General features: G+C 45.5%; 1 protein-coding gene across 1 annotated transcript; it reads left to right on the forward strand.

Moving 5' to 3' along the window:
- The first annotated feature begins 314 nt into the window (after nt 1–314).
- On the forward strand, nt 315–25177 carry LOC146200548 (uncharacterized). Its single transcript, XM_084595557.1, has 5 exons — nt 315–486; nt 17330–17469; nt 20403–20517; nt 23670–23895; nt 24581–25177. The coding sequence occupies exons 2-5, from the start codon at nt 17454–17456 to the stop codon at nt 24581–24583; spliced, it is 360 nt and encodes a 119-aa protein (XP_084451683.1). The 5' UTR covers nt 315–486; nt 17330–17453; the 3' UTR covers nt 24584–25177.
- Nucleotides 25178–25430: the final 253 nt, after the last annotated feature.

Consider the following 25430-nt stretch of genomic DNA (forward strand, 5'->3'; position numbering starts at 1 on the left):
CACATGTCCGACGTTCGCCTGAAAAAGAGAGCAATTCGGACCGCAGCGACCCCCTTTTCTTGCATGCGCTTTCCTTGCCGACTTTGCAAGTCACTCTCGCCGTTTCCTTAATAGCTGGCAGAGTTAGACTGGGACTGAGTTTTTATGTGCTGCTCTATCTTTTTTTTTTTTGCAACTATGCTGACAGTCGGAACCTCATCTATCTGAAATAAATGCATAACAGCATAAGCAAATTTCATCTCTTTTAACAATAAAAATTGTTGACAGATGTTTATGACAAAGGAATAACAAATGGAATTCCCTTTTAGGCACCGCTGCTCCACGTGGATCCACGAGCGAGGAGGGTAACACGGAATGCGACTTCGACAATATAGTCAAGTGTCTCGAAAGACAGGTGCGCTGGATACCCAAAAGGTTTACCGACAAACAACAAAACAAAACGGCTTCCTACAGCGATGACAACGCTTTCTTTCGTGAGATATGCAGGTATGCCCATTTAAAATCTATCTTTTTTTTAAAGCGGGGATAGAGTATTTTTAATTATGTTGGAAGTAACCAAGCTGGAAGCACAGCCACCTGCTCTCTTATTTCTGGTGGCCTAATTAGATCGCACTGACTTTCACGGCAGAAGGAAAATCCAATAAATTCGGCAGGAATGGCATGGAGAAAAATCTCAGCTACGATGAGCTGCATTGAGGCTTTACCTACATTTACACGGGGCTTCTTGATTGGGAGCTACGTCACATGCTAGAAGTAACAAAACGTATGAATAAGACCACAGGACGGCTCTCGCGTGCGCTCTGCTCGAAGTGAGTTTTGTATTTACATATATTTAAAGGTGAAGAATGTCGGCCACGATTGAGTTTCTCGGTGCGGATCCGATAAATGCCTGACACTCTTGACAGCAGTTGCCGGGTTCGAGACGAGTTCGAGAACTGCGCTGAGCACGCTACAAGATTAGGTTAGCGGCAGCAATTTGTGAATTTGCGCGTCCCGATCAATGGCTATCAATATAGCAACACAGCTGAATAAGCTGCGAACTTGTTAGGCTTCTGCTACAGAGCTCACGGTGCTATAGAGACTCGCGCGATACGACAACACCGGAAACATATCTGCGTGCTCTGCCGTGCGAGTTCGTACGTAGCACGGCAGCCGCTTCTTAGATGACAAAGAGGCGGTGCTCGCGACGCGCAACTTATGCAGCCGCGTATTATAGTGCACTGTAAAGTGCGCTGTCTTCAATGCGGAGCAATAGCACGAGGCGCCCGTCTTGGTCGATTAAAAGCGTATAGGGCCTTGACAGTCTGAAGTGTGCTGCTACTTCGCCCGGTTGCCGAGAAACCTCGCAGGCCATCTGAGCTTCGTTTTCTGCCGTATCACGTTTTTGTGGGGTCGTGCCATGAACCAATGGGAATTAAACAAAAAAATGAATAGATTACGCGACAAGAGAGAGCAGCGTTTGCCGTTAGTGCAAAGAAGCGGGATCATTGCTTGGTGCTACGCTGGTAACCAATCGACGTCAAGTTTATTAAGGCCAGAGCCTTATTAAGCTATGTTGTGTCCGCACAACGTTTCGCCAGAAAGTGTTCCTCTCGCGACGTCCTCTTACCTCATGCTTCGTATGAGCGGGAACTGCGACCAGATCACACCCTTCAAATTGAAACTTATAGAAAAAAATCCTGTCCACGCTTGTAGATGAAACACAACCCCTCGAACTAACAGCCAAGCACGCTAAACACTACTCTACGCTGAGCTTTATTGCCTGGGTTTGTGACACCGTATTTTACAAAAGGAAACCCCAATTACAACATGAAGAGCACATGACTATGTAGAGTACATATAGGGTATCAATATCAGCCAATGTTAGGCTCTCTTCGTGTCATTCAATGACATAAAGGGCTCTATTCTTGAGAGCCAGTCGGGAGGTTCTGCAGGCGCTTTTTGTATGTCAAACAACCAATGCATACTGTCTCGTAAATAAATTCGGGCAGGTCTTGCATCCCTGTCAGAGTGATAGCCTGCATTTTAGAGTCCCATAAAGAGTGGAACCCAGAAGTATGATTACACCAAATGGTACCTCATCCTCATTATCTATACTTAAATACCGAATGCCATGCGAATCTAGCCGAGAAGAGTTCTTTGATCCCAATTGCACAACGTCCCAGAAATAATTCCCCTCCCAACAATGTAAAAATGCATGCTTTATTGCTTTCGGTTTCTTGCCGATTAGACAATGGCTTCTCAAACGGTAGAAAAATATATATCCTCCAAAATTCTTTTTACTGATAACGTTCCGTTAGGTCATTTAAAAAAAGAGATCTTAGCTCCTGGCGGCCCTGCGTTTTTTCAGCTCTCTTCAAGAAATCTCTGCGCGGGCCTCTACTGTATTGGGCGGTGTACAAGGGTTCTGCGGTGGCACGGTGGTGCAGCAAGAGGTGCAGCGGTGGCGTAGCGGTAGAACATCCCCCTCGCATGCCGTCCTGACGTTCTTACATATATTTTGTGTCCAGATAACAAACAGAGCGTATCTGCTTCTTTTGCGGCTCTTTTAGTGCGGATTGCGTCCAAATATTTACGGTGGGGGTGCGTGCTCTACGATGTTTGGCCTGAGGGGGGCCACTATTTCCATATGCAGTGATCATTGTCAAAAGTTTCTATATTGTTTATTTATGTTCGAGCACCGCATTTTTAGGTGCAGCGGTGGCGTAGCGGTAGAACATCCGCCTAGCATGCAAGATGATCAGGGCTCAAATCCCGGTGCCGCGCAATTCTCCACCGGATGAAAGAAAAAAAAATCCGCATGTTGATGGAATTGCATAAACAGGTTTGGGGTGCGACCTGATGCCGGTGAACACCTCCGGCAACGCACTCCCTCACTAGAACAGGAGTTGCCCACCCTGGTGCAGCAATTGGCCGCAACCTCCTATGATAAGCTCCATCAAAAACCCGGCCCTCAGTCACCAGCGGCTGCGGAACAACTGACCACAGCGGCGGTCAGACCTGTGACACAGCAGGGGGTGCTAAAAGAGCCTGGCTCCGCTGGACAGGCCGCCATTGGAAACTGACCCTGGCAACGTTTAATGCTAGAACTCTAGCTAGTGAAGCTAGCTTAGCAGTGCTGTTAGAGGAACTACAGGGCATGAAATCGGATGTTATAGGGCTTAGTGAGGTTAGGAGGCCGAATGAGGCATATACTGTACTGAAAGATGGGCATGTACTGTGTTATCGAGGCTTACCAGAGAGGCGACAACTAGGAGTAGGTTTCCTTGTCAATAAGTATATAGCAGGTAATGTAGATGAATTCTATAGTATTAATGAGAGGGTTGCAGGCATCGCAATTAGGCTTAATAAGCGGTATAAATTGAAGGTTGTACAGGCCTATGCACCTACATGTAGTTATGATGACCAGGCAGTTGAAAGCTTCTATGAAGATGTAGAATCGACAATGCGAAAAGTAAAGACGCAGTATACTGCACTAATGGGCGATTTCAATGCCAAGGTAGGGAAAAAACAGGCAGGAGACAAGGCAGTAGGTGACTATGGCATTGGTTCTAGGAATAGCAGGGGGGAGTTACTAGTTGAGTTTGCAGAGCGCAATAACTTACGAATCATGAATACCTTCTTCAGCAAACGGAAGAACCGGAAATGGACATGGAAAAGTGCTAACGGAGAGACTAAAAATGAAATCGACTTCGTAATGTGTTCAACCCCCGCCATTATGCAAGATGTAGACGTAATCGGGAAAGTGCGATGCAGTGACCACATGATGGTGAGATCCCGAATTAGCCTAAATCTGAAGAAGGAACGCAACAGATTAGTAAGAAAGAAACCCATCAACGAATTAGCGGTGAGGGGGAGGGCAGAAGAGTTCAGGATCTCACTACAGAGTAGGTTTTCAGCTCTAACTGAGGATAGCGACATTACCCTAGAGGCAAGGAACAATAATTTCAGAGATATCATTACTGAGTTCGCGGTAGAAGTAGGCGGTAGGATAGTTAGAGAGGATACCGGAGCTTCCAATACAACAGACCAGATCGAATTGGCCGAGATATCAAAGCTAATCAATAAGCGCAAGGTGGCCGATATTAGGAACTATAACATGGAGAAAATTGAGCATGCTGTAAAGAACGGGGGAAGCCTTAAAGCGGTAAAGAAGAAATTGGGCATAGGCAAAAACCAGATGTATGCGATAAGGGACAAGGCGGGCAACGTCATCACTAATATGGAAAAGATAGTCAAAGTAGCCGAGGAGTTTTATACAGATCTCTACAGTAGCCAAAGTAGTCAGGACCGTAATGAGATTGGCGGTAGGGAGAAACAGTCATACGTTCCACCAGTGACGAAGGACGAGGTCAAGAAAGCACTAGAAACTATGAAAAGGGGAAATCAGCTGGAGAGGATCAGATAACTACAGATTTGCTGAAGGACGGGGGGGATATCGTGCTAGAAAACCTGGCCACCCTGTATACGCAGTACCTGGTGTCATCGACGGTACCGGAGCCATGGAAGAATGCAAACATTATCCTCATTCACAAGAAAGGGGACTCTAAAGACCTTAAAAATTACAGACCAATCAGCTTCATGTCTGTTACGTTTAAGGTATTTACTAAGGTAATCGCTAATAGAATCAGGACAACCTTAGACTGCAATCAAGCAAAGGATCAAGCAGGGTTTCGGAAACGGTACTCTACTATCGATCATATTCATACCATCAATCAGGTGATAGAAAAATGCTCGGAATATAACCAGCCCTTATACATAGCATTCATTGATTACGAAAAAGCATTTGGCTCAGTTGAAACCTCGGTGGTGATGCAGGCATTGCGAAATCAGGGGGTAAACACACAGCACAGCAACCATAGTTCTGCATAAAGAAAGTAACAAAATTCCCATAAAGAAAGGTTTTAGGCAAGGAGACACAATCTCCCCAATACTATTCACAGCTTGTTTAGAGGAAGTATTCAGAGACTTGTAATGGGAGCAGTTAGGGATAAGGGTAGATGGAGAATACCTCAGTAATCTGCGATTTGCTGATGACATTGCCTTGCTAAGCAACTCGGGGGATGAACTGCAAATAATGATTGATGACCTAGACAGGAAAAGTAGAAAGGTAGGCTTGAAAATCAATATGCAGAAGACTAAGGTAATGTTCAACAGCCTCGGGAAGGAACAGCAGTTTACTTTAGGTAGCGAAATACTGGAAGTAGTAGGCGAATATGTCTACTTAGGACAGGTAGTAACCGCAGATCCGGACCACGAAAAGGAAATAACAAGAAGAATACGATTGGAATGGAGCGCATTTGGAAAGCACTCGCAGATTATGACTAGCAGCTTACCGGTATCGGTCAAGAGGAAAGTATACAGTAGTTGCATCTTGCCTGTACTCACCTATGGGGCTGAAACGTGGAGGCTAACCAAGAGAGTTCTACTTAAGTTGAGGACAACCCAGAGGGCTATGGAACGAAAAATGGTAGGGGTAACATTAAGAGATAGAGAGCGTGCAGAGTGGGTCAGCGAAATAACTCAAGTTACCGACATTCTAGTAGAGATTAAGAAGAAGAAATGGACATGGGCAGGACATGTAGTGCGAAGAGAGGATAACCGATGGTCGCTGAGGGTAACAAACTGGATTCCAAGGGAAGGAAAGCGTAGCAGAGGCGGCAGAAAGTTAGGTGGGCGGATGAGGTTAAGAAGTTGCCAGGGGTCAAGTGGATGCAGCTAGCACAGAACCGGGTTAAGTGGAGAAATATGGGAGAGGCCTGCGCCCTGCAGTGGGTATAATCACGCTGATGATGATGATGACGATGATGATGACAAGGGTTCTGGGAAAACGATATCACAGAAATCGCGGTTAAGCTTTCTCCACTTTACACCGACCAAATATTCTATTAAGAAACGCGCCGAAAGAAATCTGACACTTTCGACAACGTACGTGTAATAACCGAATATCTCACACGCTACTTCGGTGGAGACAACAGATTTCGGCAAGAGGCGCAGCAGCCTAACTAGGCAGGCGATGTGCAACAAAGGATAGCATATGTCGCAAAAAAAAAAACAATCTTTTGCCCACCTGGCATAAAAAATAGCTTTGGTTTAGTTTGCGGTTAAACCTAGAGTTACGCTAGAGCTATTTGCATGGCTACGCTAGGTTTGACTTGAAAATAAAGACATTTGTTTTGCACATAGTAGTTTATGGTTTCCGCTTTATGTCATAGGGGCCACTTCTGAGCACTACCGTGTGATGAGACTAAATCCTCTATCACGCAGTAGTTCGAAGGCCTCCACTATTGCACCTCGTTCTGTTTTCACTCCCACCTTTGCGATGACGCGATAGCATAAGATAACAGCCAACATATAAAGCCCCGCTTTAACCCAACCGTATGAACGTGCATGCGCGACCTAGGGATAACGTGAATGCAACATTCTTGGTAGGTAGGTTGATTCGGATATCACCCTACCACATGAAAGGAGAGGCCCGAGTTGGCAGCTCCTGCCAAACTGAATGTCAGGAAACCCTACATCCACTTAGTGCTCTGCCATGTCAGCGGCCAGCTACTGCCTCCCACGACTTCTTCTTCTCCTTCTTCTTTTTCCTTCTCTTCTTCTTTCTTCGGTCTTCGGACAGGCGCCGGACAGGCACGGACAGGCACGGCCAAATGGCGAGAAAGTGGCAAATGTAGTTATTGCTTGCTACAAAGCTGTCCGAGCCTGAGGCCACCATCTTTAACCCTTTGGAAAAGGTTCGTCCTGCTTCAGCGTTCCCATTCTGAATCCCCAACTAAGACGGCAAACACCCTATGAAGATTCTGCCTCTTTACATGCCAACAATTCAGTACTTGCGTTACGTACCAAAGCTTCCCGATGGTAAAAAAAATAGGTACAGTAGCGCTCGCGAAAATCAATACGTTGGTGCCTTTCCACTTCTCTGTTCTTTCATCTATCTCTTATTATCTGCCCTTTCGATATTACTCATTTTAAAGGAAACTGCCCAGCTCGATGCCTACGTACTTGGTCTGGATATTTGCCGACGCCGTATCGACAAAGCCATCCGGCTTCGATGGGCACCGTCCATGCCAAAGCCTAAGGCAATTGGTCCAGCTCACTCCAGCGCACATTAAATATCCTCAGGTGGTCGAAATTTCCGGAGTCCTCCACTATGGCGTTTCTGATAGCCTCAGTCGCTTTGGGATGTTAAACCCCACAAACCAAACCAAACCAAACTCCACTACCGGTAACTTGAGAGAAGTCACTGACACAATTGAAAGCCTCAATTATGCTTTCGCTCTCAACTGTAAAAAGAGCAGCGTCGTCTTCGTACGCCAGTAGGTTCACTGTGGCTGTCTGTAACTCAAACCCATTAGTATTGCAGTTTTTCATCATTTCCATGCAAAGAGTGTTAGCGTAAAAACAAAACTTAAGAAGGCTGACGGCACAGCTCCGCCGCACCGATCGCTTCACGCTAACTGGTGCCCCGTACTCTTGTTTGCCATCAATCCAGTCTGCAGTATCGATACGCCAGGGTCACGCCCTTGCAGATAACTGAGCCGATATTCAGGTAATCAAGAACGAAAAACTAAATTTAGTGAACGACGCAATCAAATTCTTTTTTCGACGACGATCTAGAACATGGCTGCTTACCCATCCCAGTCCATCATAACAATCAAGAACACTTCTCCCCTTACAAAGTTTGAAAATCGACCCTCCTTCTATACTAAACGTCCGGTGGGAACCATCTATGTCTTAATCACCGAATGCAACCTTCTTTCGAATACGTTCATACAAATATTATATTCAGCATTTGTAAGCACTACGGATCAGATCTGTAAACGCATCCAGTCGTAATTTTTATTCGATCAATTTTAGGACTCACTACCGTGTAGGATGACGCATATGATGGAGGAAATGCATTTGCATTGTAAGCTTCACTGAAGATCACGTTCCAAACATGGGAAATTTCGTGGTATAAGTGTTTTTAAACCCTATGCTGAACCCATTTGGTACCTTTGAATTACAGGGTTTATACGGCCAGTTGTCTTCTCTATTTCTGTTTCACTGATGTCCATTTCTAATCTATCTCTTACTTCGTTTTCCAGGCGCGTTATCACCTCCAGAAACTTATCTTCAAACGTTAACGTTAACTGCATACAATTGTATGCAGTGTATACGGTATGCGACGCAGAAAACGCTTGATAATATGCGTAAAAAGCTGCTTGAACGTTGCCGATGCCATCCGATTAAGTCCTGACCTATCATATTTTGTATATACCTTGATTTTAATTTTCATGTTACCCTGTCCTTTCTTCCTGCCACTAACCTCTGGATTTCCTCAGCCGCTTTGTTGCTACCCAAATATTTCCGCAACTCATCTTCAGCTACTCTATATATTACACAGCAGACACCGGAGCTTGCAAACATCTTTTCCTTCTGTTTTTGATATTAATAAATAAATCAACACTTAGCAATTTTGTTGATAAGCTTTATTTTCTCGTTTGCTTTTTGAAACTTTAGTGCTCACTTACATGGCGTCTCACCTTCCCTTGCCCCCCCCCCCCCCCTAAAGCTCTCCGATTTAACGTTCTTTTTCAATAATTCATATATTTTTTTATTTTAATTATATCTTCCATCCATTTCCCAGGTGCTCGAGATCACTGTTGAAGCAACTTAACAAGCAGTGCATTTAGATTCATCTCTCTGTATTTTTCTTCTCTTCAAACCCTATGTATGTAGCCCTGTTTATTGCTATAATTTTAGAGGTTTCTTTATACCACACCGACTGTTCCATATGTGCATGTTATACCTGGGGTCTACTTTTCCAATTTTTCTATGATTCTACGGCTATAAAGTTCATCCTGCAGAAGATTAGTAATGAATTTCTATGTTTCCCACGAAAATGGATTTCTTCGTTTTACCAATCCTATGAAGCATTTAACTAAGCATTCATCTGAAAATGATACCGCTCTACTTCACAACTATTACACTTCGGGTAGGTCCCGACGGATGTAGAAACACGGTCCAGCCGAGCATGGCTACAGCCCTCGAATCTCGTATACTTCACAGCCCGAGCTCCTTCGAGACACTACGCCATATACTAAAGGTTACTGTTTTCACTTCTTCGCAAAATACTTCTGTACTTTTGCCCTTAAACCCCGGCTGCTTGTCGTGTCACACACGCTAAGCACACAATTGAAATCGTCCATGACTATAAGCTGTCTGTCTGCAAAAAGGCCCCTTGAACATATTAAAAATCCTCAGAACTGTCGTCAACCACATTAAAGGGGTACATGCAGACAACCTGCCACTCTGTGCCGTTTAGCGGAAAGTAAAGAAACGCACATTTTCCCCGCCACGCACAAATGATGAACCATGAAGCTCCAGGCCCTGCAACGTCTTAACAAGAAAGCAAAGCCAGCCGATCTGCCTGCAGCATATGGCCAAAGACGGCGGAAAATCTAGCTGGGAAGCGTTGCACTATGCTCCCGATTTCTTCATCGGCATCAAGTTTCGTCTCCTGCACAGCCAGTATATATACGTTATGCTCCGTCAAAAGGGAATAAAGCTAGACTTGCTCCCTCTTCTCCCCAGAACGCTTACATTTAGATTGTCGACTTTCAACTCAGCTGCGGAACTATTTTAACATAACAAGAGAAGGCGGGAGTATGGTGCTCACCTTCAATGTCTAACGTGTGGTTGACGCCGCCGCCGTCGCCGGTGTCATCCGCCTGACCCTAAAAAGGGATGAGCCTTGCCACCGCAACCGGAACGCTTCTCATTGGTGGCGTTCGGTCGCGTTCACAATGTAGACCGCCTTGTTTGAGACACCTTTGCTTTCGGTTCTTAGATGCTGGACGCTCCCGCTTGTCATCGTCGGTGCTGGTGTCAGCATGGGGACGTTTTCGAATGCGGCAATGGTGCACGTAGAGCCATCACTGCTGTGCTGGTGACTCTCTGCCGCTTACTTTGCGCCAACATCTTGGCTGCTGGCAGGCTCGTCACGTCAATTGAGGCGGCCTCGCTTGGCTGGGGTGGGTCCTTCGTTAGTGGCTGGAAAGATGGTCTTTCGGAAGAGGAGGCGTTGTCGCTGGAATTTCCGACGTCCAGCGAACCAACCGGTTTGTCCGAATCGTCTGTATTCCTCGCTGCGTCCTCAACCTCAGCGGCATCCATCAGCTCCTCCCTATCCACCTTCGATCCTACCTAGGTTGCCGACGCATAGGTACGGCCGCAGTCCTAGTCTGCTTGCCCATAGCGCCTGCACATGGTGCACCTGGGTACCTTGCAGTCGTTTTGAACGTGACTTGTGGCATGGCAAATCAGACATTACACCAATCTTCCAGGCACCACTAGGAGATTCAACTCGTCGGCTATCCTATCTGCTGGCACATATATTCCAACGGCATACCCGGTTTCAACTTGAACGTTAGTGTTCTCGTGATGGACCCTTTTTCTTTAACCACGTCGACACGCCATTTCTCCCGCTTCAACTCGGTCACGCTCCCGAAAGCCCCGAAAGCAAAGCGGGTGTCTTCTTTGGCTATCCTGTGCAACATCCAATACAAACGCTGCTTAAACTGCTGCTCCTCAGGATCACCGAAGCTCCGTGAAAGCTGCCAGCTTCTTCGTGGCTTCCACGCTGTTCACGGTTACAGCCCATAGGTAATTAATTTAGCCATCGATGCTGCGATGCCGTAGAGCACAGAAATGGTAGCGTGGATGTCCCTGAAGTCATTGACCCTGTAGCGTCGCAAACAGACGTCCAAATGGCGAAAAATTGGGTTTAAAAACATAGCTGATGTTCAGCTTTAGGTAAACCCGGTAGGTTGCGTAGGCAATACTGCATGGCTACGCTAAGGTTCAGCATCTAGTGTAGCCAAGTGTAGTGCGGTATGTTTAGGCTGCAGCGCGGCATGGCTATCGAACAGGTTTAACCGACGCCTTGAAGGCGGGGGTGGGGGGGGGGGGGGAGGGCATCTGCGGTCGCTCTTGTTTATATGGCAAAGACGCGCCATCTGCGGCGCGGCATGGCTACCGACCGGATTTACCTGACGGCTTGAAGTGGGGGTCCCTCTGCCGTCGCTCGTGGTGCTATGGCAACGACGCACCATCTGCCTCGCAGCGTGGCTACCGACCGGGTTTGCCCGACGGCTTGAAAAGGGGCACCATTTGCAGTCTCTCTAAAGGATAAATTTGACTACCGGTCAGGTTTACGTGACAGGCTGAAACTTGGCTTAGTATTGCTTGTGCAATACAAATACGTCCGGCGGGGAGCGCGGACAGTACACTCTCGTAATTCTTGTCATTTTCGGCACAGAACCAGTTCCGCAGCTGCATAGGCTACTATTTCCGCTCCGACGGCACCCATAATCCTTCACCTGTTTGCTATCGCACCAGGAAGCTCGTGAGCAAAATTTAGTTATTATCGTTGTCCATCGTAAGGACGTCATAGGGCGCTTAGAAAAGCGACCACAGCGGCAGTATAAGTACGCCCAATTATTACAATCAACAAAAAATAAAAAGCTACTTCCGAGTATAGGCTTGACGTCAGTGGTTTGATTACATTACTGAAACATTGTCATTGTCTTAAGTCATATGTCATGAGTTATGTGATGTCATAAGTCAATGGCGGACCAAATTAGGTGACGTCACGTGTATGTTACATTAGTACCAGTGACTTCAGTAGTTTTGTGACGTCACGCATCCAGCCAATCAGAAGGCTGCGTCAACGTGAACCCTGAATGCCGCGAGACACCGGTGCCTGACTCCAAAAAATTACTCATTGTTGAGTGGTAGCATCGGAGGTTGAACAGTGGCGGTCGGATCTTAGTGGAGTTAGAAGACGCAGAAAGTCGTTGAATATGAGCCAACAACGTCGCGTCAGCGCTGATGATTCTCCTAATGCAGCTTCAGTAGTGACCGTATAAGTTTTGCAGGGTGCATGAAAAAAGAGAGAACTGCAATTTTGTTCGCTATTGTTAGAAAATATACTGGCAATAAAAGCAATCCTACACTGCAGCAGTTCCTATGTATGTTAATATTAAATGTTATCAAAGTAAAAATATGCCTGGCCGCTTTGCCGAAGGCGCGTTGTTATGAGGATTGGCAGGTTTGAAGAGAACAAAATCATTGCTACAGCGCTCTTGACCACTGGGTAGTGCCTATCAATTCGTTATGATTTGCGCAATTAATAATTTTGCAGACAGTTTAATCCTTGCACGGCATTCTCGAAATTGGAAGTGATGATCGATTTCTTTTGGCATGTATTGCGATTCTCGTCATGTATTTGTAGATCACCATCAACTTCGCTGTAGGCTGCACATCAATTGTGGTCGAACTCGGCCTAGGTGAAAAGTAGGGGGCAACGTGGGCCAAATTCGGTGAAGACCCGGGCTAAATTTAGGGGTCACGATAATGCTCGCCATAGCCGAATTAGACTGTGTTCCGTACCGGCCAGGGGTTGTGACAAGATTGCACACCGATGAAATGTGCTGGCGCTCGTTGCAGCGTTACCTATAAAAGAGCGCTTCTTTCTCGTAATAAAGGCTTTTTGCGTTGCTGCCACTGGCTCGTCTGTCTGCTGCTGAGAATAGAACATCTGGCGACGAGGATCGGATCCAGCGTGCTGGCGCTGCCGGCCAGCAGCAGTCACTAGGGCGAACCGTCCCCGGTGCAAGGCGACACAGAGCCCTTGCAGCCAATATTTCCTCTACGGCCCAGAGCAGCGCAAGGCATCACGGAGCCCTTGCATGAACGTCAGCAGCGAGTTGGAGCAAGAGAACGGGAAACGGCACTACGGACAAGGCGCATCGAGGAAATCAGCTCAACAGATAAGTGAAGTTTGCTCATTATGGCAGAACCAGGCCATGGCCCTAAGCGCGGCAGGATGACAGAATTCAACCCGAAAATTGACAGCATACGCTCGTATTTTGAATGATTTGAAAACTACGTAGACATAAATGATGTCCCTGAAGACAAGAAACTAAAGTTGTTTCTCAATGTACTCGGAGCGGAAGCATATGAAGAGTTAAGAAAATATTGATGCCCTAATTGCCGTCTTGGAAGACCTTTGGTGAAATTAAACAGCTTTTAGAACCTCATTTCAGCCCAGTTCAATCAATCATTGCAGAGCGTTGTAAATTTAATCGCCGAATGCAGCATGAAAATGAAAGTGTCAAATGTTTCATCACTGAACTGAAGCACCTTGCAAGAGATTGCAATTTCGGCGCGTTTCTAAATGATGCCCTAAGGGACAGACTGGTAGCTGCTTTGCGTGACGAAGAAACGCAACGCGCTCTTTTTGCGTAAGCAGACCTGACATTCAAGCTGGCATGCAAATTGGCGCTAGACAACTAGCTGCGCAACAGGTGAAGCAAATGTATGAGCTTGACGGAAAACTGCCCAGCGTGAAGGCCATTCGCGATGAACGAGACCGTGATAAGGCAAACAAATCGAAGGCAGTTGCACGGTCGAAAGATAAGAAAGATTAAGAGCTGCGTAGTGCTTGCTAGCATTGCAGAAAGCGTCATGCGGCAAATAAATGTTTGTATCGGAACTACACTTGCCGAAATTGTAACAAAAAGGGGCACTTGCAAGCCGTCTGCAAGAAAGGAGTTAAAACAAATGTCAGATACGTCGACACCACGCACGACGAATGCGAAGAATTGGGCTGTCATACTGTGTTTTACTCAGGCAAACATTCAAGGGGCTACAGCGTAGACCTCAACATTGAAGGAAAGACTGTTTCTATGATAATTGACACGGGTGCAGCGGCCACGATCGTAGCAGAGAGTTTGTACAGGCAACGTTTTCCGCATGGAAAATCCGTGCCAACATATGTGTCGTTGCGCACTTACACCGGGGGAAAAGCTGAACGTACTTGGAAAGGCAAACGTTTTGCTAGACCAGGAAGGAAGCGAAATCACTTTGCCCGTTATGATAGCGCAAAAGAACAGAGCGTCGATTCCCGCTCTCATGGACAGAGACTGGCTATAAAATGTAAAGATAAAGTGCAAAACAGTGTACACCATATCCTCGGATAGACCACTGGAGCAGAGGGTAGAAGGCCCTACGGAAGAGGTATTCCGAAGTTTTCAAAAGCACCCCAGGGATCGTCAAAAACTACGAAGCTCGCATCTTCGTAAGAGAGCCTCTACCAGTCTTTGCAAAAGCACGGCCAGTACCGTTTGCCGTAAAAGAGGAAGTGACAAAAAATTGGAAAAGCTTGAGCAAGCCGGAATACTGAAGAGAGTCATGAAAAGCGATTGGGCAACGCGTCTGGTGGTGGTTGCGAAGAAAGGCGCGCAGGATTACGATTATGCTGCGACTACAATGTCACGGTTAATCCTGTTCTGAAAACGGACCATTAACCTTTGTCATTGCCAGAAGATTTGTATTCGATATGTTTGCCGGAGGCAAGATCTTCTGCGTCCTGAATCTATCGCAAGCCTATCAACAAGTGCCACTTGCTGAGGAAAGCAAAGCGTTGTTAACTGCGAACACGCATCTCGGACTATTCCAGTTTCAGCGGCTTCTGTATGGAATCTCTAGTGCCCCCGCTATCTTTCAGTCATTAATAGGTGGAGTTTTAAAAGGAATTCCAAAAGTGGGCCGCTATATCAACGACGTCATCGTCGTAGGTGACAACATAGACCTCTGTCAGGAAACCATGAAAAAGGTGCTTGAAACACTAGCAAAGCACAATATCACAGTAAAAAAAAATGTGATTTCTTCAAGCAGTCTGTTGTTTATCGTGGGCACAAAGTGACAGCAGATGACATTTTTCAAACTGCGACAAAGATAAAAGCAATCATGGAAGCACCTCAGCCAAGCAACATAACTGAACTGCGAGCCTTCCTGGGTGTACTGAATTTCTACGCTAAATTCATCAAAGACTTAGCTACAGTTGCTGTGCCAATGTACGACCTACTAAAAAAGGACAAGAATTGGTTAGGGACGGACGCATGTTCAAGATCCTTTGTGGAATCTAAGCAGCGCCTCATCGACAGCGAAGTTCTAACCTTTTACGACGTGAAAAAGGCAACCGGGTTAAGCTGCGACTCATCCGCCTATGGTCTTGGGGCCGTAATTTTTCACGTCAGGCCCGATGGGTCAGAGAGGCTCATCGCCTTTTCTTACAGAACTCTGAACGGAGCTGAAAGTAACTACGCTCAAGGCGAGAAGGAAACTCTGTCTATAACATTCGGTTTAGGGAGGTTTCATAGATACCTATATGGACGCAAGTTCACGCTGTATAGAGACCAACAACCGCTAATTAGCATTTTGGCATCAGATAAGCCATTTCTGTTTCTGGGTGCAGCGAGAATTCAGCGTTCAGCTATCACCTTAGCATCTTATCAGTACACGCTTCACGGTACCGAAACGGCAAAAACATGAAAGTTGCCGACACACTTTCAAGACTGCCACTTCCAGTCAAGAAGGAAGACGACACTAAAGAATACCTTGCAGTCTTTTATTAAACGCCTCTTACCGTGAGCCAAGTGGCTGGTGCAAATAAAAGGGACCGCATTCGTGCAAATTCGTGCAGTTCACCTTATCTGGCTGGCCCGCGCGCTACGATGATAAGCTTCGGCCCTTTTACGTTCGTCGAAACGAACTATCGTACGACCAAGGCTGCGTCACGTGGGGCCAGTGATTCATCATTCCAGATGAACTTTGAAACGCAGTGTTAGCAGTGCTACATGAAGAGCACCCCAGAGATAATTTTCGTTTTGTGCATATCGACCATATGAGACCCAGATGGGCTTCTGGGCCAAAGACATCAATCCACCCGGACGTCGCGAAAGAAGCAGTACCTCCTCCAATTACCCGTTGTCAGCAGGACGTTCCAGCCACACCCACAGAAAGTGAACCCTCTGGTGACTCTTTGGTTAGCGGTCTTACTGCGGAACAGCTTGAGGACGGACGTTTAGGTGACCTCACTTCAAGAGGGCACCCGGCATCGCAGCTTGAGGCAGAACAGACAGCAGCGCAGCCCTCAAACATCACTACGGCTACAACCATAGCGTCCCCCAAAGAGGCCCCTCCGTGAAGAAGTAATCGCACAAGACGGCCACCGGATCGCTATCAAGTCTCCAATTGTAATCGCGGAAAGAAACGTGTGCAGGTTTAATTTAAGAAGTAAGGAATGTTCCGTACCGGCCACGGGTTGTGATAAGATTGCGCACCGATGACGTGTGCTGGCGCTCGTTGCAGCGTTACCTATAAAAAAGCGCTGCTTTCTCGGAATAACGGCTTTTTGAGTTGCTGCCACTGGCTCGTCTGTCTGCTGCTGAGAACAGAACGGACTGCATATCGATATTTCGCACATATGGCGACATGGGAGGGGACTACTCATCCGACGTCTATGGCATACATGACTAATACCTGCGTTAGTTCGTTAGGGGTCACAAGATGGCGTCATTTGGCCTCCAGGAATAGTAGCAGCAGAGCTAACGCTTTAAACATACACAAGGCTGCAGTGGCAAATTATAAAATACGCTTACTCCTGCTGCTAGGTCTCGTCGGCTGCCGCCATAACCTTCTCGGCGGAATTTGTACCACCGGTACTGCGCAACAGAGGGTAATTAGTATGTCGTTAGCATGAGAAGAGATGAGGATAGCCTTATTATTTTTGACAGTATATTGCACAAACGATTAAGGAGGTCACTACAGTGCAAGTTCGCAGTTGAAAACTCAGTCGGATGCTTGGTTGAGAGAGGCTTCTGTTCTTGTCCTTGTAACCACAAGATGTTTCTTCGCGGAGCAGCTCATTCTCGCGCCTTATATATCCTTTTCAAATGCTCATACCCGATCACTTGATAACGTAACCCAAACTCTCACGTGGTATTTTAATGCTCTCCTGTTCGTTAACTACGTCGTAGGGTCGTCCTTGCCCTTCACAACCGCAACAGCGCGCCACGTCTAGTTCCCGGATGAAAAAAAAAAAGCTATAGTCAGCGTTACTGCGGCCCAAGTTGGCCAAGCACACTGAAACAGGCGTCGCGCGTTATCATCCGGCTGTGTGGCCGTGAGATAGCTCGTACATTGTTTTGTTCCTGGCGGCGCAGTTGCTTCACTTTGTCCACAAAAGACGCTGCGATCATCGCTGCGTGTATCTGTTAGGATGTTCTGTCTCAACACTTATATCATACTTCATGAACCCTACGGGTGTCAATGCCCGCATTTTCAACCATTGCTGTGACTTCTCTTTAATTTATGACATATATTTTGCGTTTGACGTTGCATTGCCACGATTATTTTTTTATTCAGGCTGTCGTGGAAACTTTGTCTGGTTTCATATTAATATTTGTGATAATAATTTTTGTCTCTTCACCAGGCGTAATGCCAGCCAATGTTGGAAGGATAACAAAAGTGAGGCGTGCTCTCAACACGAGCAGGAGAGCCTCGATCGCTTCCGGAATGCCAACAACGCTGCACTGAAAGCGCTCTGCGAAACCGACATGTCTCTGATAAAAGGTAAATGAAGGTCGGGTCGCTGAAGATCGCCAACCTTGCACCTTTGCACCACTTTTGCAGTTATAATGAGAGAAGAGGTGATGCAATTTGAACGACGGCTATTACGTGTTTAGGATCGAAATTTGTTTTCAAGTTCTTAACATTGTCAGCGTAACAAACGGCCTTCGTTTGCGAACTTTTCAACACTTCACTAATAACAGCACGGGGTGCGGCAGTATACAGGATAAATATGGCCGTTACCATGTGTGTAGTTTTCTAAAAATGCTGGATTACAAAACATTCTTAATCTGCATGATAAAGTGGAGATAACGAGCATAGTGGTGGAGGTTGTCGGACATGGAACACTAAACATATCTGCAAAATACCCACCTCCATCCACTAAGTGATCCTCTAAAATATGTCGCGAAACGAGTCGCATGGAAATATAAGAATGCGTTGGCTTCTAATGCTGTTATATTGCTAAGTACAAAGTTATCAGTATTAGCTGCATTGTTAAATACATTGTTTTCTTTCAATTTGAAGGCAAAGTTCTGGCTTTATGCACATCTAGTACCTTTCATTACACTTGGTTTGCATATTTGTAGAATCAAATCCATCTTTTTTTTAACATAAATAATTCCTAATTTCCCTTTCTGTTTACATTTAAGCAATAGCCTAACCAACTGCGCTCTCCTGTCTGTCAGCCACTTTCTTAAGTGTGCGCAGCCATGGTCAGCGGAGACTTTGCCGGTATATAATAAGCCTGAACCACAAATTCAAAAGAGCTGGGCGTACTGCCATTTTTCCAGTGTTGACAAAAGTCTTTTGCGCCGGTGCCTCGCACTTAAACCGCGTTCTGCTGGCATTACAATACCTCATCGTAATAGCACAAGACACCATTTGTATTGACTACGAAAAAAGATTCAGGTTTGATTACAGTGGCGAAATATTTCTGAATGACAGCAAACGATCATCAATCACAAATGCAGGGATGGTTTGGCCTTCGTGAGCATATTCTCAAGGATAAGATCCGGCGGAGTTTTTTACTAGATCACACATGTCGTATGTTCCTCACGAAGGTCAGTGATGACCAAAACCAAAAGAAGCAGGTCATTTGGAAAGGGCTGCCAGTGTGTACGGAGGAAAAGCCGAAATAAATGGTGCTGTATCAGAGCACCTTGTATATAGTTTTGCCAATGCAGAAGCTGCCCCTAACCTTTATTGGCTGTACGCAAACTGCGGTGTGCAGTTTCACATCCATGTATGCTTAGCTCTGCCAATGTCCTTCTTAATAAAGTCAGTCACCATGTTCCCCTTACCTCAAAACTTTTTCTGTCTACAGAGCGCAAGGAAGCCTCGAGGTAGTTTGCTAAGTTTTCTAAGCAGTACAGGTACGTTTAAACGTTGCTATGACCTGACATGATGATCTTATATTTCGAAATAGTAACACCAATATTAAGGAAAGAGTATTGGAGGGATCGAAGATTCATCGACATTATTCATACGCATAATTCAGGCTAGAACATGATTAATTACGTTGGTAGGAGCGACAAAGTTAGTCTATTTTATTACGTCGAGGCACTTGCAATCAGTTGGTGTTTTGAAAATATTGACTTGAATTGCTACCCGAGATGAAAAGGGAAACAAACACCTGGTTTCCTATTTAAGCTCATATCGTCTCATAGATGGCGTCACTGTTAGCTTTAACGTCAACAGAACCCTGCCACATTTTAGTGGGAACAGCGGAGTGTATCCCTTTTGCATCGGAACAAACGTTCTGGTTGGAAGTCTAACTAAAATGCGTTTTTTGAATTTTTTGTACAAAATTCAATATACAGGTGCGGACACACGATTCTGTCTGAAAATTCGTAGTGATTTACAGAAAAAATATACGACCGTTTCTCAAGCCCATGATCACTAACAGCATGTACTACCATATCAATAATCTACAGTCGTATACAGCATTATCAAAAACGCGGCTTCCCCTTTCGCCGCTGGCGCAACTGCATCGCTGTTTCACTACTTCTCGGGCTGCGTCATCAAGCAATGCCTCGTCTGGTTCGAGATTCAGGAGAAACGCATGCGCATCCTGGCATATGTGCGAGCGGTACTGTCGGGCGCCATCGAGCGAGTTAGTCTCCTCTAGTAAACTGCCTCAAAATGCCACTGCGTGGGCAACGGATATAGGCGTTTCTTGCACCGTAGGAGCTTTACGTGCAATCTAATTTATAACTGTCTACGAAGGACGACGTGGTCGATAGATTAATCGGTATTACTAGGCAGCCACACTGGGGGGTGCTAGTGACGGTCGGCGATCACCACGCACCAGTTCCTTGAAGCGAAGTACCAAAGCGTCAATAGTGCTAATATGTCACGCATTGTCGTATAACTGATATTTTGCTTTTCTTTAAATTATCATCTTTTCTTTAAATTATCATCATTTCTTCGCGAAGGATTGGAATTTTATTGGCGTCTTTTTTCAATTACAAAGCGGGTATCGTTTTGCTGCGTGTATGAACAACAGATAGGTACAATATATCATTAATGGCACCCCGCAGTGGTGGTGCATTGGTAGGGCGCTCGACTATGGCGGTTGCTTTTCGATGGATGCGAACAACAAGGCGCCCGTGCATTTTGCGATGTCAGTGCTCGTCAGGTGGTCAAACATTCCACAGCATTCACTATGGCGTCTCTCATAGTTTAAGTCACTTTGGACATTTTACCCCACAACGCGCACCAAACCATTAAATGCAAAAATCTGCAAAAAATATGCAGCTGTGATTGAATGGCGTTCCCTGTTTCGGTTGATTTCAAGACACCCGCTCTCCCCCCCCCCCCCCATCGCGCACACACACACTTAAAAGAGCTAAGCTCCCAATTTATGGATATTGTAATATATGTGCTTTAATCGCTAACGTGCATTACAAAAGTTATGAATTGTTCCTTTTCGCCAGATTTGTTTGCTACCTTCCAATTATGGGATCTAGAGAAGTTCACAAACTGCACTGCCGTAGTGAGCGCGACAAGAGTGGGCTTGCTGTTCTCTGGTGGACGTCCGCAAGATTGCAGGTAAGCCGAAATTCCTGTCCCATCGTACCCGTCAGTGCATGCGTTTATTTGCGACTCTAAGTGGATACTGTAAAAGCACAGCTACACTACTAACCACTGAAAATGCGCTCTTAGCCTGAGCGATTACATTTGGAAGGCGAGTGCTTAGTTAAGTGAACACTTCTTGGAGTAGCAGCAATTAAAGAAAGAAGCTGTGAAAAGCTGCTGTAGAGCATATAAGTCTTCAGTTAATATTATCGTGAATATAATTTCTCTGGTTGTGCATTTAAGCAATTCGTTCTTTTCTTACCAATCTTGAAGACATAGTACTCGAAGTGCCTTACGTTCCGCTTTCTTCATCACGAGGACTGCCTAGGAGAGAATAATATGGAGTGCTCAAAACAGATGCGATAATTGCACACTTCAACAAAATCGCAGCTGAGATTCGGGGCTATATTAGCTGAAACATTATTGCGGCATTTGTATGTATTTAGCAAACAGTTATAAGCATCAAGTATAAAAGTTATGGGGACGAAAGCGATAAGGTACTCTATCTGCAAACTAAACACAAGCCATTTGGTGAGAGCAAAAGATTCCTTTTGTCGGGCTGCCCGCTTCGACTTCAATTCGGCTTCTTGTCGTCCCTTCAGCTCATGAGCTTGGTTAGCATGGTCTTCATTGTGGCTTCAACGATCTGCTTCGAGTTAAGTTTGCAGTTTGTCTATCATCTAAGGATCGGTGGATTCGCGTTTCTTCTGCACCATAAGCAGGCACCATTCGTTGAGAATTGCATGCCTCTCCGCTTCGAGAAGCCCCGTAGACTGTACCTCCTTGGAATCCAGAGAGAGTGCTTCAGTGCCATGAACGCATGCGCTGTCATCCTGACTCCCAGCCTGAAATAGCTCTGCAAATGGGTCGTACTCTGCATCGCAGCTGTACTCTCTCATAATTCTCTCTCCTCACCCATTCCTTTTTTCACTGAAGATTTCTATCCGTCTTCCACTCCTAACCCCCAGTCCTCTCTCCAAACTGAAGGGTTTGTATCACCTGAGTGAAAAAACAACGGCTTTGACGATATTGGTTGCTTCAATGCTCTCGCATTATGAACATAACCGTGCTTGGGATCCGCCATTTATCTATATAATTTTTGCCATGCAGTAAACAAATGTATTAGAAATTGCAGTTTCAAAATATGAAGAAAAGGAAACATTACGAAAGAAGTTAGGAATTGCCAGTCTGCTGGGCTGTCCAGCAGGAATGAAGATGCTTGAAGATGAGGATGAAGATGAAAGAACGGTGTGAAGCATACTCATCTCTCATTGGAAACTTGCGAACTTGGTCGTCCAGGGCCGCCTGAGTGGTGCCCACAAAAATATAAACTCTTATATTTTTCCAGTGCAATATAAGCAAACAGTAGCATTTTACACAGTGTGTCTTCAATATAAATGTCAATGTCTGTTTCAGGTGTGCAGAATCGTCTATTGAGCGATCATTTAGGTGTAACAACAGCCAACATGGCGAGCGCATGTCCAATCTTAAAATTTTGAGATCTGTAGAATACAATTCACATCATCCCGTCCCTTGCATCTTCCAGGCCTTTATTTCCCAATAACTCAATCGCACTTCTACGTTGATCTTGCAGGCGTTCTCAATAAATACAGGCGATAACAAATAAAACGACTCCAATGTCAGCACATCTTCATGTCTTCTGCCAACATTGAACAAAATGAAATTAGACTGTAATTCTAGCTCTGATAGAATGGCAGTGGGCAATACCTCTGAATATACACTGGGAATGTGTAACATTGTGTGCTAGATGGCGTAATTCAGACATGAAATAGTCATTGACCGAAAACAGGAAAACAGCGATAAGTGCACAACACAGCGCTGGGCATTTTCGCTTTCCTTTGTAGTCTTCTTGGGTTCCCTTTAATTTTTCTCGGTGGTCGCGCTATGCGCACGTTCTAGCATGGATGGTATGATCTGAAGAGAACTGAAAAACAACCATAGGTCAGCAGCACGCATGGCGAGCTAATAATGTTTGTGCTTTGATAGGCGCGAGGGAAGTCTGAAGAACACATTGTCACGGGTGAGATGCTCAGCTATTTTAGACACGCCGTTACATTAGAATATTCATGCGCGAGCTCTGTATACGCACCGTAATGATCGGAACGAAGCAGTGCTGCCTTGAGTGACTTATGGCCGATATAGAAGCTTTGAGGAAGTTTTCTAAATTGACGTTTTGAATTTTGTAAACCACGTGGGGAGTATATGTTTTGTAGGTGACGCTATGTTAAAGGGATAGCACTACATTACTGGAGTGATTTAATGTCAACGTGATGAAAACATGAAGAGCACACATCCGAATTTAAGCCCGAAGAGTATCGCACGATCATATCAACTATTCCACGAAGCAAAAATAATGCACTATCAAAAATTAACAAGATCAAAATTAAACCTGTAAAATGCCAACTAGTTCCTTTTCTCAGAGGAGGTGTATCCAGTGGTCTTGAGGGCGGGATGACATTTAGGTGTGTTTAGGCTGCGGCGAACGAAACATTTCAACCGCTTTATATCAGCGGGTTGAACTGAGTGCTCGTGTCATTCCATGGCCTTATTTCAGGTATCCATTATTTGTAATTAGGTTGTGGAAACACAGTCTGAAGTAAAAAGAACCATCTGTCTGCACTCGTTAAACTTCATCTTGTGTACAACGCTCCACAGTAGCTGCTTTCCCAGCTCATACCTACTCGCTTATCAGTCTTTCAGAGTCTATGCTACTTAGATGGTTCACGAGCTCATTGATTTACCTACAAAAAGAGCGACGCTTACGCGCAGTTTCGCTACCTGCGGTGCATTCAGTGAGTCTGAAACAACAACTTATATTCCCCCTCACCCTCATCTCGATTTGCTATGTTCGAGAATTATTGACATATCTTTGCCGAGCTGGTATCTTCAATTTATTTTCCTTATAAAAAAGCATTCTGTTCCTATTTATTAATAATGTGTTTTGCCACCTAGGATCACGTTCCAAGCGAAGTTCCAGTTCTCTCACCCCATTAACAAAGTTTACATAATGCGCGTATTTTCTACGCATGCGTTTCAGGAGAGAGTGCGCTCTGTATTAGTCGGCAGGTTGATTAAATGAAATAAATTTATTTCTTGTGTCGCAGATTCTACCGGGTCAGAATGTGGGAGTGCCTGGTAGAAAGCTACAAAAAAGGAACACAAGTTGAGTCTCGCATAAGGGATGAATTCAACGCCACGAAAGCAGCCTGGAGCCTGCTAGAAGCGTTTTTGAGCCACATGAGCTGCAACGAAACAGACTATTTCTCCGGACAGGGTGATTTCTCAAATGCAGCTAGTCCCTCGCCTTCGATGACGTCACCGATTCAACAGGTCAGCAGCGGTGGCCCATTTCGTCCGCCAAACACTGATGCTCCTTGTTCGGCAGAGAACCCTAGTGAACGCAACATCGGGACAGGAACAAAAGCGGATCCTTTTTTCATTACGTCAACATTATATTCTATGCATATCGCAACGACGACCAGGAAACCTGCGAGTACCATCACAAACCCCTTTACTAGTACAAACACAAGAGCAATGTCCACAATGAAACGGAAATCAGTGCATTTTGACAGCAGCAGCGTTACAACAGCTTTCAGCACTGTAGACGATGTAAATGAAAGGGCCAAGGAAAGCGGACACACAGCAGAGTCAACAACGAAAGATGAAGATGAGAATTTTAAGCGTATAGGTCATGGAATAAATGAAGGATTTCATCTTATAAAAGCTGTATCTTCAGCTACATTAGTCACATATCCACCCGCGTCGAGTGGTACTACTGGTACTGATAAATATGTAGCGATGTCTGACCACTTTCGGTCTCCTGCAAAGACGAGTTTGACGGACGACGCAGTCCTCATAGGCAGCACTGCACGCACAACAGCAAAGCTCATAACCATCCTTACAAATAAAATAAATAAGCGCCGCGATGTGTTTGATTATGTTGAGAGGAACAGGGAAACTCAGAGAGAGTCTAGCAACATACCGAAACTAACCTCTGTGCCGCGGTTACACCCAGTGACATCGGAAGCGAGAATGACGCACTGCGAACCATGCCACGCACAGAGCACTGTGGGCGACCAGAGGGGAACCAAGTTGTTTACCACCGCTTTGACTGAACAAGAGCTCACCACCGAAAGACCAGTACGGAAGGCTGAAACCCCGCACATTTCTTCCGGATTGAACGTATCGCTGGACTCGACTACACCGAATACATGGAACAGAACGAACGAATCTCTGCTCCTGGCCTCAGATTCGAGCAAGATTCACGCACACCAAGAAACAGAAGATGAAAACGTCACAGTCCATAGCAGCCTTGCAACGAGTGCCGATGGTGTAACTGTAACAAGATTATACACTGTAGCGATTGCGCAAACGTTGCTTACCGAGTCAGGCAACAATAACTTGCCAGCAGTGTCAGAGCAAAGTGAAGAACGAAGAGCAATAATCCAACAACGTGATCTTGAGTCGAAGGGTGTGGCGAACGTAGCTACGCACACTTATCTGTTTTTCGCTACTCTGCTCCTGTTTGTGACGATGTGTTTGTTTACATAGAAACTAGAACTTGTGATATCTCAACGGTATGCGCACTAAAAATAAAGCAATTCAAATCTTATATGTGTATTCAAATGCTGCGAACAGCGATGTTTTACATCTGTTTCTGGTAATGGATCATTAGTCGCACAATATTCCAAAGAAATGCATCAATAATTTTAACTTCACTTTTTGTCTGAGCGACCTTGTGGGAAATATGTGGCCTGAACAAACTTTCCAATTATTCTGCAGAGTCCTTTTGTGGGGTATGTAGTAGCTTAAGCCGAGCGGTGGTGTCCATTTTACGCTTCATACGACCGTCTTCTTGTAGCAGA

Source organism: Amblyomma maculatum, chromosome 2 (assembly GCF_055883805.1).
Source record: "Amblyomma maculatum isolate TAMU_Amacu chromosome 2, ASM5588380v1, whole genome shotgun sequence".
NCBI lineage: Eukaryota > Metazoa > Arthropoda > Arachnida > Ixodida > Ixodidae > Amblyomma > Amblyomma maculatum.

Coding starts and splice junctions, on each gene's coding strand:
- LOC146200548 (XM_084595557.1), top strand. Junction 20,518..23,669: donor GGACGTCCGCAAGATTGCAG/GTAAGCCGAAAT, acceptor CTTGTGTCGCAG/ATTCTACCGGGTCAGAATGT.